The 18,636-nt window shown below is 33.7% G+C and overlaps 1 protein-coding gene, 1 non-coding gene and 1 pseudogene across 3 annotated transcripts; 2 read left to right on the forward strand and 1 right to left on the reverse strand.

Moving 5' to 3' along the window:
- The first annotated feature begins 5,793 nt into the window (after positions 1–5,793).
- On the forward strand, positions 5,794–9,659 carry LOC145564471 (protein HOTHEAD-like). Its single transcript, XM_081624777.1, has 5 exons — positions 5,794–6,156; positions 6,366–7,007; positions 7,654–8,051; positions 8,621–9,186; positions 9,290–9,659. Exons 1-5 carry the CDS (start codon positions 6,078–6,080, stop codon positions 9,324–9,326), a joined length of 1,722 nt encoding a protein of 573 aa, XP_081480903.1. The 5' UTR covers positions 5,794–6,077; the 3' UTR covers positions 9,327–9,659.
- A 507-nt stretch (positions 9,660–10,166) lies between these two features.
- On the forward strand, positions 10,167–10,246 carry TRNAL-UAG (transfer RNA leucine (anticodon UAG)). The gene has a single exon. It is a non-coding gene; the product is annotated as a tRNA-Leu (tRNA).
- Positions 10,247–11,907: 1,661 nt separating this feature from the next.
- Positions 11,908–16,571, reverse strand: LOC145565651 (subtilisin-like protease SBT5.4; annotated as a pseudogene). Its single transcript, XR_014095071.1, has 12 exons — positions 16,496–16,571; positions 15,473–15,540; positions 15,253–15,362; positions 15,060–15,157; positions 14,709–14,870; positions 14,393–14,504; positions 13,732–14,269; positions 13,476–13,573; positions 13,144–13,390; positions 12,937–13,051; positions 12,640–12,853; positions 11,908–12,526 (listed from the first exon to the last, which is right to left on the reverse strand). The product of XR_014095071.1 is annotated as a subtilisin-like protease SBT5.4 (transcript).
- Between the last annotated feature and the right edge of the window lie 2,065 nt (positions 16,572–18,636).

Raw genomic sequence — 18,636 nt, forward strand, 5'->3', positions numbered from 1 at the left:
CGACCCTCTATTGACCCAGGCCACTATTACGTAGTACTTTCTAACCTAGTAAACCCGTTATAAATCGCCCAATAGCCGGGAGTATTTAAGCACTCGACCATCAAAGTCACGACTCATCGTATGAACTGATTATAATCAAGTCTATGATGATGGACAAGAGCACATGATTATCATTGACATATGATAATATAGTTCACTATTTATGTGGCATATATAAATAGGGGCCAGTTTGATACTTATTTGTGAACAAGTCAGTTGTTGGCTGCAATTTCTTTGTTGAAAGTTTTATTGTTACAAACAAAATCGTACGTACCTCACATCACACAATTGCCACCTTGCATTAAACCCAAAAATAAAAACCCAGCCCCAATAAATAAATACTTCGTATATTTCTGGACAATTACTAATTAAACAATAAATACCTTGCTAGCCAAGAGCCCAAGACAAATTTACTCCACTCACATGATAAAAAAAGTCAGCCATTTAAGTTGAACTAGCTAGCTTTGCTTAAGGACCCATCAAAAAATTACATGTGGCAAAAATTTATTGGTAAATTTATAAATTATAATTAACATTAATTAGACGTATTAAAATTAAACAAACTCGTATATATAAAATTAAATTGCATTGGTTTTTAAAAATGACAAATGCCGCTATTGTCGCTATCTTATATAAAATTAAATTGTATTGGTTTTTAAAAATGACAAATACCGTTATTGTCGCTATCTTTTAACGTTACACATGTTGTGAAAATAGCATGGAGTGATTGACCTACTCCAATATCACTTGAATGAAATTGCTAGAGGAGGATTGTGATGCGGAACATCGGCTTTAAATTCTTCCCCCAATAAGAATTAGTGGTTTATGAAGTGGACAGAATCACTTGGAAAAATCAATAACTAATTTTGAAAATGATAAGATATTGTATAACAATTAAGAACATTCTAGATATGGGCACTGATCTTATGTCCTGATTTTCATTTAATATTTCGTGCATTATTATACCTCTTTCTACCACTTTTTGGTTGGTATATGAGTTGTATAACATATTAAAATCCAAGAAGACCAAGATCATGCAACATCAAAATTATTACTATTATTACGGAGTATTATTAATATTGTTACTATTATTATTATTATTAAAATTGGGAGATCGATGATAGTTAAGTAGTTGATGAATTTTCCTCATATACACATGCTAACATGATTACAAGTTTATTATTTTTCTCCGCCTACCACCCAATTGGGTAGGTGAGATTTTAACTATTAAATGTTATTGTTTTAAGAGCACATATGACAACAATCATAATTAATTTGGGAGCCTCATATTTGAAACAATTCAATAGCATAATTTCATCAATGTACTTTTTCCCAAAGATTTAATTTACTTAACTAGATACAATTATTATAAGTTCATAACTCATCCATCTTTTGAGAATTTGTTTGCAAATACTTTTTTTATATAAGCATAGTTAAATTAGCTTTTGATAATAATGTAAGAATTTCTTGATACTTCGTACTTGTACATATACCTTTTAAAACACAAGAATACATAGTATATTAAATATAAAGTATTAAGTTATATTTCAATTCATCATATACAATATGTATTTTTGTCCATCCTAATTAATTTAATATCTCATCCACGACTTGCTCTACATCTAATTGTCGTAAACCTATCGTGGATAATAGGATTCACTACATAGGATTCACAATCCAATTCTTGTCTTAGAATTATATTGACATTTTTCTCCAACATATCTTGTACAACGCTTTTGTATATACGGTTAAGGAAACGATTGGGTCAGTCTAAACATGAAGTAGTTACCTATTAATGGAAAATAAATCTACTCAACGGTTCAAGATTTCCACTCATAAATTGCCTTAGCTTCCCCCCTAACTCCCATGCATGAAAGGACCAAAATGCCCTCTAGTATCACAAAAATAGTTGAAGACCCAGAAGGTTTTCATCTAGAAAAACACAGTCAACTACTGTACTCTATTGGTCCCTTTTTATCCGCTCTAATCTAATTACAGGGACCATGAAATTTAACTAGAATGTGAAACAAATTGAAAGGGACTAATATAAAATAGAAAAGGAAGCAATGTTTTAGAGAAAGAGGGGAGAAAATCATTGTCATTTTGGAGATTTTATAGGCTTATTGATAGGCTTGTTATGATTTCAAACCAATTTTTATGACTTAGGAGTTGAAGCAACCTGCACATTCATTTTAAGTTTGGATTTTTTTTTTTTTTTTTTTTTTTTAAATTGATCCAAAAGTGTAGATTATAGCTTTAATTTTAGAGGAATTTCAACTTTTCATATTCGGAAATAATAGAGAAGAGCGGAAGAGGTGTTTCTAAACATGGCTCTAGGCCGTGTCGGGTCATGCTAGGCCCACGTGCTTTAGGGCTAGTTAGGTCCGAGCCATAGCTCAACCCACGAGTTTCGTGCCGTGTCGGACCAAAGTTTTCAAAAGGTTGTCCAGTGCACGACCCAGGCCCACGTGCCATCATGTCGGGCATGTGTGCCTAAGCAAAATTGCATTGATTTTAGCATTGTTTTTCGTGTCGGGCCTTATCGTGCTTCTCCCAAATAAAGGTGGCCCACGGCCCACACGCACAGTGTCGTGCCGTGCTTTTTTCGTGCCCATGTCGTGTCGGGCTTCGGGCCAGGCCGACCTAGTGCCATCTTTAGGTGTTTCTCAAAAATCCCATAATACCCTAGGAGACTACTTGGGTTGTAGGAACCATCCACTTTGCTATTTAGTTATCAATTTAGCTTGTTACAAAAATGTCTTTCCATCAATGCCTATACTTTTATGTGACTAATTATTAGACGTAGATGGTCCCAAATATGACTAATTGATAGACGTAGATCGTAGGATGTATCATGACTTGAATTTTAGACAACTCGTCCCAAGAATATTTTAAAAATTATACAATTTTGTGTATTATAGCCATTATAAAGCCTCTAGACGACATTTTCAGGTTAAGCATCACATTCAAGATGATTCCCTATGCACCACGAGGGCCTCAGGGTGTTGGGGTTGTTTATCCCAAGCCCCACATGGAAGAAATAAGGAAGAGATGATTTCTTTATAATTGGAAGCATATCTCATTAGTATGAGACTTTTTGAAAAGATGTCCAAAAATAGATATATGTAGGTTAAATTCAAAGCGGAATATATCATATGAATGTAGCGTGCAGCCCAATGAGATGGGTGACCTAGGCCCAACATAGGGGACCTTGCCACGTATACTTTATCTTGCCTTGGCTCATGTTCATGGGCTCAGCCTTACCTCTCCGAAATTGCCCTTAAAATAATTTTGCCACGTCGATGATAAATTGCTTGCTTAACTTTTTTAAATTTTACAAATTTGCTAGCCAACTCCTTTACACATTTCATTAGAAATGATCAAGATTGTTAACTCGTTTGAGTTATATCTTCACCAGATTTGGTGCCGCCTTAAATATGCACTGCCTTATTCATTAAATTTGTGCCCCACAAAGACAGAGACTTATCTATCTTTGTGGATAACCAATTATATGCATTGCTTCATTTTTATTATACATTTGCATTTTTCAAAAGCTAGCAACAATGTGCATTTAATTATATCACCCAATTGACATCTGAATTTTCATCACAAAGTAGTACTACTAGTTGTTATTGCCCTCGGAGACTTCCTGTTGTTATACTACTACTACTACTACTACTACTTGTTATTACCGTGTACAATAGCTATATTTTAATTGGATTATTTGTGATTATTGTCAAGAATTACTCATATGACACGCAATAAAAGTGACACTGTTCATTTTTGTGTTCTCATCCATATGTCAATTTATATAAGGAAAATGTTATACATAACTCTTAGAGCTATATTGCCTATATATAAGCATTAAATTTACACTTGAAAATCGTGAAAAGTTAAGAAATCATAAAAATATAAACACTAATTACATTAATAACGCGTGTTTTTGTCATGAATTCCTAATTTTATACAATTTCCAAGTGTGTATTTAACTCTTATATATAGCCCTTATGACTACATATAACATTACCCTTTATATAAAAGTAAACGGCAACTTGAAGAGAGTACATAATGTAAATTATAAGAATGAAAAAAATTGTGTGAAAACATGTACGTACGATTGTTTAATTTGCATGGAAGATAATTCTTCAAATCCAAACAATTTCACCGGCCTTTTAATGCTTACCTCTTTATCCCTCAACTAGTAACTACTTAGTTTCATGGAAAAAGTAATGTCAACATCGTATACAAGACTTTTAGTTTCAGCGAGATTATTGATAGTTTTTAGATATGCTTCTCTTGTGTGAAAGTACACCATTTTTTAGTGTACTAGCTTCTTGCAAATAGGGGTATAGATATAGATATATAAGATTGGGAGAATAATGCAAAATTCAATCCCCAAAATATCAAAGCATGAAAAGAATAATTGTTTATCATAGTTTAGGTGTTTCCTCAAAAAAAAAAAAAAAAAAAAAAAAAAAAAAAAAAAGGTTTACGTGTGATATATAATATACCAACTAATGAAGACCTAGGTTCAAATCCAACATCAATATGGCATATATCCCTCTTAATACACCAAAGAAAAATGACAAAATTACTTCTATGAAAAGAATTAACTTCCTAATAAGGTTGTGATCTTGCAATTAGTGTTTAATGTCTCAACCAACTATTTGACAATTCGCATTTTTGTTTTCTACATTCAAGTACATAAACTACATATATATCATTATGAGAAGTTATACGATTTACCCCATCTCAGAGAGTGGATTCAAGATTTCGTTCACTTTAGCTTGCACTATTCTCTCCCTATAATACCCTCCTTATTTTCAAAGCGCGTTGAAAATGCCCCTTCATATCCAATCCCTTGATGAACTACTAAAAAAGTTCCTGTCAATTGTACGTTTATCTGAATTTTCTAGAAGTATTAAAACAAACAACGAACTCCATGTACAAGAAGTTTAAAGCTAGGTCACTTACAAAAAACCAAATAAAATTACACATACAAACAAAACACGTTCAAATTTTACCACCTCATGTGTCAACTTGCTTCAATAATAAAACATCTATACATTAAACATGCATGCACATTTGCTTGACCAAATAACTGGCTTAACTATAATCTACAAAAAAAAAGTCAGTCATAAATGTATCAAAAGCGATTGCCTTTTATTATCTTCCTCTGTCATATAATAACTGAGATTTCCATCAGAAAAATAACCAACCAAATTTATCGTTTATTACCGACAAGCTAAGAAAAATAACATATAGTTTCTTCATTATTCTCTAAACCAATGTATATTGGTCATTCTAGTTCATATACCATGGAAAAAACAGAGGAAATAACAGCTTTTAATAATAAAGTCAAAAAAATGTTTTTTTTGGACCTAAAAATGGACAAATATTAATTATATCTATAGAATAAAATTCACATTTACTACAATGGTATCCCAAGGACAAGTTATGAATGGAGAACATTTGATCCACGATTCCAAGTACTAAATGTATGACCATTTCCCTAGAAAAAAAAAATAATTTTACCAAAATTTTTTTTTTAAAAAAAAAAAAGAAAAATGAAGAAAATGACAGGATGTAGGGGAGACAAGTCTAGCTCACAATGCAAGTGCAAGCCTTTTGAACCAACTTCAACAATTAACAACCCACAATCAATAGCCTCCAAAGATTTTGTGTAATCAAGTAGTGTTTAAAGTAATAATACGAGGCCATACCGAGAAATTATAAATATGAGGGGGAGAAAGGGAAGGAGAAGGAGCTCAATGTGCATTAAGCATGCTTACTAGAATCTAGCTTGCAATAATCTTTAGATGAATGTGTCACAAAAAAAGGTAAATGTTGTTGAACAATAATTACCTTATTTTGTGACTAAGTGTAAGGGAAGATCTTTTTACCTCTAAGGAAAATGCACTAAAATTTCTTTGTGCTAGCTGCATTAGCGTTACGAGTTTATTTAAAGACGAGTAGTTGCCTCCCATTATATTTTGTTGCTTCTTCACAAAATTTATAACCTTCAGATTACCTTGCTCATGGATTCTGAGTGTCGTAAACTCGCCTTCATTTTCATCCTTGGTGTTTCTTTCTTTTATGCTTCTTTTGCTGAGAAAGGTATGTACATATCTCTTTATATTTTCATTAAATAAAACTGAAAGGTAAAATAATTGTTGTGTGACGACCTAACTTTTTATTTAACAAAAACCATATAGTATATGGTTTATGTGACAAGAAACATGAATAATACTACTCATTTCATTTTTGTGATTACACAGATTAAAATTAATCTTTTGAGTTAATATATTTTTTTTTCTATGTTGCAGCCCCACATTTTTCCTTTGTGAAACCAGCAACATTGGCTCCTGCAGTTTCCTACTTTGATTACATAGTTGTTGGTGGAGGAACAGCAGGGTGTTCACTAGCAGCAACTCTCTCAGATGGTGCAACCGTGTTGTTGTTAGAGCGAGGAGGAGTCCCTTATGGAAACAAGAATGTTGAAGATATAGGCTCATTCGGAGCTAATCTTGCTAATGTTTCTCCATCTTCGCCGTCACAAGGATTTGTATCAGAAGACGGTGTCTTAAACGCTCGTGCTCGTGTTCTAGGAGGAGGATCTGCCATCAATGCCGGGTTCTACACAAGGGCTCCCCCTGAGTTTGTGGCTAAAGTTGGATGGGATTATGGGTTGGTGAATCAGTCGTATGCTTGGGTTGAGAGGAAGGTGGCATTTGAGCCACCAATGCTGCAGTTTCAGACCGCGGTTAAAGATGGATTGCTGCAGGCAGGTGTGCAGCCTTATAATGGATTTACCTATGACCATATTCGTGGTACAAAATTTGGAGGGACAATATTTGATAACAATGGTCACAGACATACTGCTGCTGATTTGCTAGAGTATGCCGATCCTCGAAGAGCTACGGTTTATCTGTATGCTGTAGCTCAGAAAATCTTGTTCAGCAGGAGAGGTAAGACTGATGTGTGTGTGTGTGTTTTTTTTTTTTTTTTTTTTTTTTTTTTTTTTTTAAGTATAAGAAATTGTTTGATTAGTAACTGTACAGTCTCTGCTAGCAGTTCTGTTTATTTTTCCTCCGTTTACTTGGGACTCTTCATTTCACGTCAAGTACCCATGTTAGATCCTCAACCTTCTAACACTATGTCTTGGACCAAAATCAAGGAGTGTTTCATAGAAAGTAGCCGAGTTTGGCACTTCAGTACATACCCGAGTCCAAGTAACAGAGTGTCTCCTTATATCTATGAGAAGCACATGAAGTTCGGGTTTGGCTCTTGACATTAGTATAATTTTTTTTAACCCCTGGCCCTGCAGTGTTGGAGAAGTCATTTTTATTACTTTGATAGAATTACATGTTTATAGATTAACTGAGACAAATTTTGCCTAGATCTAGATACTGAAAAATTCGAAGATCTAGAGATTGCAAGACTAAAACAGATATAATAGGCTATCAGAGTTTAGAGAGGAGGTTTGACAAAATACTTTGGGCCTTATTTCAGTTTTCTTATCTCTAAGCAGAGCCAATGGACGGATAGAACCTTACTGATTGAAAATGCAGTAGCAGTGACATATTTTGATTGTATTCATTGGTGTTGATGCAGAGCTTGGGAAGCCAAGAGCTTATGGAGTGATATTCAAGGATTCAGTCGGAATCGTGCACAAAGCATTTCTACGACCAGGGGCAGCAAATGAGGTGATTTTATCAGCAGGTGCACTTGGAAGTCCACAATTGCTGATGCTAAGTGGGGTTGGACCAGCTACTGAGCTTATGCTTCATGGTATCGAAGTGGTGTTGGACCAGCCTCAGGTGGGACAAGGAATGGCTGATAATCCCATGAATCTCTTGTTCATTCCTTCTCCTATTAGTGTGGAAACATCCCTGATTCAAGCTGTTGGCATCACTGAATTTGGTAGTTTCATTGAAGCAGCAAGTGGCTCAAGTAATGTACGAGCTTTCATGCAGAATCTTCCTTCAGCTGCTCAGATGCTGACTTCCCAGGTTTGATGCCCCTAAACCTCCTGTATTCAATTGAAGTATTTGATCAATAGATATGATGATGTTGATATCTGACCCGAGTTTATAAAATTAAGTAGATAAAGGTGAAATTATTAAGTTTCATATCCACATCATGTGAAGCAATGCTGTATTTCAACTTTTCAAGTATACATTAAAAGCATGAATATATGTCACAGCTCCATATCCATAATAAAAGGTCATATTTTATGTTGGAGGATAACATTTTTAAAATCACAACAGATGACTAGCTACTAGTTGAAAATATCTTTTTCCATCATGTACTTGATTTATAAAGCAATTCTGATTTTCTCAAAAAAAATAAAGCAATTCTGAAATTGATGCAGAAGTCAGGTAATAGTGAGATGTAAGGTATTTTTGTAAATTAATATCATTTTGATTTTCGACAGACAATTGATAAGAGTGCTGTAGAATTATAATCATCAGTGAGATGAAGAATAATTCATAAATGTCATAACATTCAAGGCTATACAATATTATAAAGTTTATTGGATATATGGATACTAACAGAGGATATTGTTGAATATGTGCAGGCTAGCCAATCATCTGATGGACCTAATGTGATAACTACACAAGGAGACTTGGATACAGCAATTGAATACATGCATTCTCTATTGAACGGAACCATCCATGGTGGCTGTATCCTAGAAAAGATTGCTGGTCCGCGCTCTTCAGGATATTTGCATCTAGCAACCGTAGATCCAAATGACAATCCTGCTGTCAGATTCAACTATTTCCAAGATCCAGACGACCTACAAAGGTGTGTTATGGGAATGGAGACCATTATAAAGGTCATAGAATCAGAGCCTTTCTCAAAGTTCCTTGTACCAGGAATGACTACACAAGCACTTATAAACATTGTTGTCAACTTCCCTCTAAACTTAAGGCCAAGGCATTTTTCCACTGCACTTTCTTTGGAACAGTTTTGCATTGATACAGTATTGAGTATATGGCATTATCATGGAGGTTGTCAAGTTAATAAAGTTGTCGATAAGGACTATAAGGTTCTTGGCACAGTAGGTTTAAGGGTTATTGATGGGTCTACATTCTATGACTCGCCAGGGACCAATCCTCAAGCCACTGTGATGATGCTCGGAAGGTATGTAGTCAATGATCAACCTTTACTCATAATCAGTTTTTGTTCTCCTACATCGTAAATTTTCCTCTGCCTGTTTTCTTACTATAATATCTTTGCATTGCAGATATATGGGACAACGGATTTTAGCACAACGACGATAAGACTCCAAGGAAAGAAACCACTAGAAAACATGATTCTTTGTTAAAAGCAACCAAAAGAATACATGATTCTTTGTTTTGTAAAACCTTACATTTGATAGTTTATAATGTATGGTTTGAGCTAAATTAGCTCTTACAAAACATACGACCTACTTTTTTACAAAAATAAATCATATTCGACGAACAAATATAGTTTGTAATATTAGATCACAGGATCAAGTACATGTAAATTCAATTCAAATGTTTGGCTAAATTAGATCCCATCTTGTAGCCTCTCTGGCAATCAATTTACGGAAATTGCTTATATTTGAGATGATGCATGATAAAAGTATAAACTTTTGTCTTTACTTAGCAACTTTTTTTGCAAGAATATTGGACTGATAGTATCATATATTCATAACTAATGTAATGTATTACAACTATCATACTATATCTTCAACATACCTTACACCGAAACACCGCGAAACAGCAGCAAGATTGATCTTCCACATCCAAGCATCTGCATAAACTATAATACATTATTAAGGAGTAAATTTAGTTTAACCGAGGAAATCAAAGGTAAGCCCAGACATAAGTTAACGTTCTTCAGGACCATTTTCATTGAGGCAATTTATCAAACACCTGGTGTGCATCAGCAGAACTGGTCTACAACCAAACTTCTTTCAATTCCCAGAAGAATAAATGATAATTTTTGGAATGATTAAGAATAATTAATTAAGACGATGATTATTAAGTCAAATCAAATGCTTACTGTATGAATGCGTTTTTATTTTTTATTTATTATTTACTTTTTTATTTTTTATATCGGTGTCTAGTATTTAATTGTTCAAGAAGTTAACATCTGACAGTTTGGCCGAGTGGTCTAAGGCGCCAGATTTAGGCTCTGGTCCGAAAGGGCGTGGGTTCAAATCCCACAGCTGTCATTTTTTTTGTGAAACAATTTTTTTATTTTTTATTTTTTTTGTGGAAATGTGCAACTATATATAAAAGCAAATTACTAATCTGTTTTTGACAACCATATTATAATTCACGACAAACATAAAAAAATTCTAGTTAGAATAGCCAAGCTAACACAGGGGGACCTTTCACCGGGGACATTTGGGGCCTGATCTCGGTAGATTAATTTGTTTATGAATTTAAAGAACTAACTTCACTTTTAAAATATTAGGTCATGGACTCATGGTGATTAGTTTTAAGTTAGAGGTAAAAGAGATTCAAATCTTGGCCCCTCTAATATTTTTGGCCAGGATCTGCCAATGCAAGCTAATATCTTTAATGATAATTTATCATTTTGATCGTTATTGAGTTGATAAACAAACCAAATATATATAGTAAACCATCTCCTCTAAACAAAAATTATGAGATTGACATTTGACAATGACAGAGCAAGGGCAGCAAACACGTCTAAGCAAAACAAAACAGAACGAGGTAAATTGATATTACTGGATTTCCCTTGAAGACAGCAGTGCAACAGCCTGGTACAGTAGTGTTATATTCTGGTAAATTGCTGAAATCATAGTACTTCTTAGGCATGGAAGAGCGAGAATTAACGACGAGTCCATCTTTGTTAACGGTAGTAGTATAAGGGGAAGTAATGACACAGTCCATTTTGCGTGTTGAAAGTGAATTTTTCTTTGCCCTCAGAGTTAGATTCAGATGTCTTCTGTAAAGGGTCTTTGTTTTTTTTTTCCTTTTCTTTGACGGTACTCATGCAAAGGGGTTGGATATGATACAGATGACATTTTGAATTTCCAAATACTCCTGCACGAGGTGAAAATTTTAGCAGCATCAAATTACATGAACATCTGATGCAGGAAACTGTGATACATCCCTGAGCTAGGGAAGGAGGGGGAAGAGGTCTAATTTCATACTTCAATCCTTAAATTAAGATTTTATTCAATTATCAAATAAGGCTCATAATTTTAGGGATACTTGATTCAATTATCAATTTGTATTCTAGCAACATAATCGCAAGTTAGGATCTTTCATAATCTTAGTATTTAGAACTAATTGTTCAGATTTTCGAACCCTAAACTTACTGCACTAACAATTTAATTAAATTACATCAAAGATAAACCCTAGATTGTAAAATTGATAAGATGATTACAAAAACAAACAATAACTTACCTCAGAAGCTGTGGAGAACGTTGAGTGCGATTCAATGGAGAACGTTGATAATATATATATATATATATATATATATATATATATATATATACACACAAAGCTGCAACATTTCATTCATATAATATATACATTGTATGTCGAACTCAATTTTTTATACATTGTGTTCGGTTGTTGTTAGGCAAATTTTAACATCTATGAAGTACAAACCAAACGACCCCTACATACCAAAATGAAAGCAAGTTTAAAGCATTAGGTGTGTACTTGTGTGGTAATGTAGCATCTATATCATTACATTGTCACACTAAAATCGCGATTTCAAATAGAAATTGGTAAATATTAATGCACAATTTGCTTCAAGCTAAACAAATTGGAAAGAGTTTAGAATTTAATGAGTATAGATAACCTATAATATAAGTTTACTAGCAGTAGCTAACTCACTATTAACTCGTTATAATTCGTATTAAATAAGTAACCATACTACCAAATTTAAATCTAATAACCTAAAAGGCTAAAACCTATTTGCTAATTACATCACCCAGAAGTAGCAACTACTATAGGACTTCTAACAAAGTGCTTGCCATCTGACCATAATAGCTCTCCAAACTTGTAGTCTTCAGACTTTGGACCTTTTGATGTCAGAGTCACCTCAAACTTCTTTTTCTCTCCAATTTTCAACTTCAATTCCTTTGGCTTCACAGTAATTGATACTCCGGATGGTTGGCGAACACGAGCAAAGTAGACTCCAGGAGATCCCACATTTGTTACAGTCCTAGTAACAGTTGTGGAGTCTGAAAGATTAGGAACTGTAATCGACGGGTAGTTCAGATTCAAAATAGTATTTATGCTAGTTGTTGAGTTTGAACATTTGTATTGACCATAATATAATGTTTCGATCTTAGTCTTGTTGTATCCAAGTGCACATAAAAAGTGCAAGTAATCTGTTGTGGTTAGATCATAGATTAACCCAGGATTCATGGCGCGGTTTGGTCTGACATGTCCTGCACCATAACCAAATGGTGTAGCCTTGCCGTAAACTTCATCTCCCATTGGGTTGATAGTGTTGTCTCTGGTTCTAGCTGTAAATGAAAAACAAACTTAACATCACAACATACTATTTGTTAGAAATTATGAAAATGTACATACCATTAAGAAGGTTGGTCACAATTATAATAAGAATAGATTGATTTACCAGTAGTCATTATAGCAGATTTGATAGCAGCAGGACTCCATGTAGGGTGCATCGTCCTAAGAAGGCCAGCAATACCAGATATATGAGGGCAAGACATAGATGTACCAGTGTCTATCATGAAGGAAACTTTTCGGTCATCATCAGGTATCCCGGTTAGACTTACTGCAGGACTGTATGCAGCAATGACATCGACACCTGGTGCTGTAATATCAGGCTGTAAAACACACAGAAAGAAATAGGCCTCAGTGTTATACATACATCTTTCAACTAATCTAGACCTGTAATTTTTTAACAGACCTTCAAAATCTCTGGTGTAATTGGATTTGGGACTCTTGAGGAGAATTCAGCAATGCGAGGAGCAGGTTTGACACCAAAACTTTGTTTTGGGGCAGTGAGGTAAGCTGTGGGCTTCCTATAAAAGACAAAGTTTGTAGAATAAATCAAAACCCAAAAACAGGAATTAAACAGAGGAATGACATATATAGTATAGATAAAATTTATTACTGTGTGGAATTGATGTAATTGAGTAAAGCTAAGCCATCTTGAAAATTGATATTTGTAGCAGGAAGGACTTGAAGATCAGCTGTGGTCTGATTCCCATGAGATTCGTCGTTACAAAGGATCATGCCAGCCGCTCCAGCACGTTTAGCTTGCAAGCCTTTGTCTAATCTCTCAGTGATTCCCCTAAGACAGACCAAGATCTTGTCTTTCACCTTTTTTCTCATCTAATGTACCTTCCATGCAATAAAGGCTACACGTACACCAACAGATAAATCAGTCACTAAAAATGGTATGTGTATTAAGACTGTTAACATTGAAATAAAAATTGTCCTTACGCCGCATCATTAGCAGATGCATTGGCAAGTTTTGCATCAGCAGCAGAGATGAGTGGATATTGTGTATCTTTTGGCAATGCTTGTGATAGGCTTGAACCCTGCACAATGATGAAGCAAAAATTTAACTAGAATGAATCTATATGAATACGTGTTTCAAATGAGGTAATCTAAATCAATAATTACAGGTGTCCATCAGTACTATTAGACCTCATGTTGGTACAAGTGTTTTGTAAAAATAAACAAGGAGCTAGTTTACCTTGAAACGGAGCCCATTGCCGAGTTCAACAAACGACTGGACCTCTCTATCCATACTACTTGCAGCGACAGTAATAATCCAAGGAGCAACATTTGTGATAGAGCCAGAGTAAGGCCCAGAATTTCCACCAGAGCACACCACAACAATACCTTTCTGAAATGCATGAAACGCTCCAATGGCAGTTACATCATCAAAGTAGTCAGAACTTGTACCTCCAACCGATATGGAGACCACATCAACACCGTCCTGAATGGCCGTGTCAAAACCTGCTAACAAGTCAGAAGTCAAACATCCAGCACTTCCGTCGATTGAAGACCAACAGACTTTGTATGAAGCAACTCGTGCTCTTGGTGATCCGCCTTTTGCTGTCCCAAAAGGGATACCGTTTATGCTTACTCCTGGCACAAAATTGCCTCCGGCTGTTGAAAGGGTGTGTGACCCATGACCATTGTAGTCTCGTGCTGATTCCATTGATTTCGAAATACTTCCACCAGAAGCTTTGTATCCTTTGTTGAAACATTTCGCTCCAATCAATTTCCTAACATGATTTCAACATGCAAATACAATTGTTTCAACACACACTCCTTAACTTGTACATTAGGTCCAAAATATGATTTACAAGTTTTGAGCAAGAAATAGAAGCAGTGGACAATAATTAAACCTGTTGCAATGAACTCCAGCCGTGTTATTGGAGTTCTCACAAGAACCTTTCCATCTTGATGGAATCGGTCCATAGCCTACGTCACTGAAGCTCTCAGATTCAGGCCAAACACCTAACCAGTAGGCAGTAGTTAATCTAATGTAAGCATAGTTAAATAGTTTATAAAAGCTAGGCATGAGTATATTTTATTTTCATACGAGTATATGAAAGTCACTTCTTATGTTTTAGTGACTGCTCGTAATTGTCATTTCATTCAAGCAAAATATATGTGTATATCTATAAGAGTTACTCCATAATAGGTAGCTGAAGATAATACCAGTGTCGAGGTTGCCAATAATGGTATCTTCCCCAAATCGAGCTTCCTTTTTCCATGAAACACTAGGTAGATCATTATTTTCTAGTGACATGAAATCCCAAGAGTGTGTAGTGTGTAATTCCATCACTTTATCAGGAATCACTGAAATAACATCTTGATGTTCTGCATAGTTTAAATTAAAAACAAACAGTATAAGTTTTGATTAAAGAGAAGAAAATTGTAACATACACGCCAATAAAAATCATCACAGACTAGACTGAATGTACCTGAGTATACTTTTATTTTATTGTAGTTTAAAAAGTATACTCATAAATAAGATTTGAAATATCACATTTATTCAATGTTACTAACTTGCTATTTCCGCTGCATGATGCTCTTCAAGGATAGCAGAGAAACCATTAATATGCATTGTATACGAGTAGATTATAGCATCCCTTGCCTTTTCAAGGCTGTTTACGCAAAAATAAATAAATAAATACGAAGTATGAGGGTATAATTTGTATATATTAACCAAGAACAATTCCTAATTCCTATATATACGTACCTTCCAAGGAAAGTTGCAAGGAATTTGTGATGAGAATCTGTCACTAGATCAAAAACCTCCAATGTTGCATCTTCGGGATGTGAATGTGCTCCCATATACACTATGTATGACTATACAATTGATACAAAATTTTAAGACAAGTATGCAAATTTAAGTTAAGTTGTCAAGTAGATAAGTACCATTACATAATTTCAAGAATTATAAAGAGAGAGTTATTTACCTGTTTTACAGCAATTGAGGATACATGCAGTAGAGAAAGCACAAGAAGAAACAAGCCGATCTTCATGGCTATGTGTGTATTATTTTTAAGTAGAATTCTATGTAAAAATATGCGAAAGCTTTACAGCATTATACGAAGTATTAATTAGTGCTGAAGTCTAGCCTAGGTAGGTATCTGGTTTTTTTATCATAAAAAAAAATAAAATTATGGGATATAATTTTTATATTAATACATTATTTATCTTGTTTTAATCGGTAAAATTTTTTTGAAATATATACGTATGTTAACATAACCAAATCAAGTGAAGAATCCTTCCTTTGGATAATTTTAAAATCTACACTTATGTTTAAATGGATAGAAGATAATGACTAGTTGATTTTTTTTTTTTTTAGGAGGGGTATCGATCTTGTATTACAATAATTTATTACTAGATTAACCCCATGCGATGCACGGTTTTAAAATAAGAATTGAATTATACACTTTTAACACGTATTGAAAGAAAATAACTTCCTCATTTTTCCTAACTAATTTTTTTTAATTAAATATGAATATACAATTCCCGAAAGTGCATAATTTTCATATTTAATTAAGAAATTTCAATTAAATTATATTATTAACTATTGTTAACAACTCGTAAATAACTAAATAGAATAATATGTGTAGAAAACCTAAAATTTAAAATTTAAAAATTCAAATGAAATATATTTTCAAAACTATGTTAAATAGGTAGCTTAAAAAGGAAAAAAAAATATGACATCATCCTTGCATTTTGGAGGGAAAAAATTAAATAAAAAAGTGACACGTAGGCAATGATAACATCAGCGGTTGTTATTAAATAGATAGATAGATTATTATAGAATGTCACATATAATACCATTAAATTTTAATCAATGGAAAATATAATTTCGAATTAAAAAAAATCAATGGCTGCATAAACAAAATTAATGCCATGTAAGTATAGAAACAATGAATGATGAATTATAAAGTTGCAAAAAACTGACAAATGAATCTTGGATGACATACTTTTATATGCACCAGAAGACTTACATTTCACATAACTTTGACGATATCCACCAATGTCCTTGCTAATGTCATCCATTTAGTCTGGCATAAGAGTTGACTTCACTCTCTTTGGAGAATGCTTTGTTGCGATACCAAGGAAAAGAGACAGGTAGAATTCCACAGATAAAGGAATGAAACCAAAGTGTCTCATAGTTTTCGTTAAGTACTTATGTTCCTTCCTTTCACTTGGACAACTCTCTTCTTATCCAGGCATATAAAAGACTCTTCCACAAAAACAATCCTTCAACTCAAAGCCTTCCCAATATGTTAAATGCATTCAAATCAAGGATCAATGTCTACCATCTTCGGGCTTTCTATCTAAAGTAGTATTTATCCTTCCTACCAATCTCCCATTACTCAGGCAATTGAAACCTTGTTCCACAAAAGGACACTCCGAAGATGGTGAAGAATTATACAAAGGATAGTTGTAGTCAGATACTCATCTCCCATCAAAGACATCACACATACTCGTGGAAGCACCGAACTCAAGACATACCAATCCGAAATTGGGAATAGTATTGAAATACCCACAAGATAAACACAAAGTAAAAGATGATTATCAATGATCCTATAATGAAGATGTTCTCCTACTAAAAGATGATCCAATTTGGAATTCTTCATAAATGGTCGGTCTTAATTGAGCACTAGAATCACACTTTACCAAAACCATAGAATCCAAAAAACCCTAAATCCCAATCTTCTATAGATTAGATTTATTTGACCATTATCATCAATCAAGTCAAAATTGCATCAAAAACTTCGAACCCCATAAACCCATTAATCCAAAAAACAAACAAACAATAATTTATAGCCTCGAAATATTCTGGGTTTCAAAGCATCGAATTAAAATGCAAAGCACAACTGCAATCAAAAATAAATTACATAAATATGAATTAATTTCCAAAATTGCCAACATCAAAGAATAAAAACGGCAAAATAAAATTATACCCAACTCATTAATCATGCAGAAGTGCAAATGGTATCATTCAAAGCTCAAGAAATTTGTTTGATACAGAATCATGATGTAAATTATAGAAAGATACAATGCATGAAAGAGTTTGAATAGGCATTGTAAGAAGAAGAGGAGAAGTGAAGATGATTTTGCCAATTCATGATTATTTCATAACACTTCTACAGTTTTAAACTCCTTAAGTTAACATTAAAAAAAATAAAAAAAATAAAAAAAAAAAAACCCGAAATGTATGATCATGTCTAAACACGAGTAATCATTTTTAGGAGAGATTGTTATATACATTCAAGTGTATGGTACAATTTCTACATTTTTAGACATGAGTGATTTGAAGGGTTTAACTTTGTTTTATTAGTTACGTGCGGTCTCTTTTTTAAAACCGCTAATGGTGATAGGCTGATAGCGGTTTTAAGTTGAAATAAAAAGAAAAAAAATTAAAGCCCAACATCGATTATGTCTAAGAACAAGTAATCAAACATGATTAGTTAAGTGTAATAACCTCTATAGGGTCATAACCTCATTGGTATGCCACACTTTGATTTATGCCAATTTACCAACCTTTTGAATTAAATTTAAAATCATTTTATTGATCATGGAAAAAGAAATGAAAGTCATTATATAAGTAATACTTGTAAGATGCATAGATCAATCAATAAGAAAAAGTGTACTCCGTAATATGGTTCAAAAAAAGTCATGGAGTATACACACGGTAGAGGCTATAAGAAAAAGTGTACTCCGTAATATGGTTCAAAAAAAAGTCATGAAGTATAAACACAGTAGAAGCTATTACACTATAGAGACAATTTATACTGTATATACTAGCTGTATTCCACTTAACCTCAAGCAAGGGTACCTTAGAGCAACTTCAATGGTTGTAGGTAGGGACTTGCTTGTAATATTAAATAATCATATCCCTAGCTACTAGCTTAACCATTGGGGTAGAAAATGCAATTAGCTTAGCTAAGCAAATTAGCTTTGTCAAGCTAATTTGCTTAGAAAAAATCTTGCTAAAATAAAACAAATCAAAATTAATAAAATAAAATTTATCAACGTAAATTAAGGAGGTGTGGTCCATTTAAATAGTAAGCTATTAGCTAGCCATTGGAGCTAAAATGACAATTAGCTTAAAAAC

The sequence above is a fragment of the Chenopodium album genome, chromosome 10 (assembly GCF_948465745.1).
Source record: "Chenopodium album chromosome 10, dcCheAlbu1.1, whole genome shotgun sequence".
In the NCBI taxonomy this organism is placed as follows: Eukaryota; Viridiplantae; Streptophyta; class Magnoliopsida; order Caryophyllales; family Amaranthaceae; genus Chenopodium; species Chenopodium album.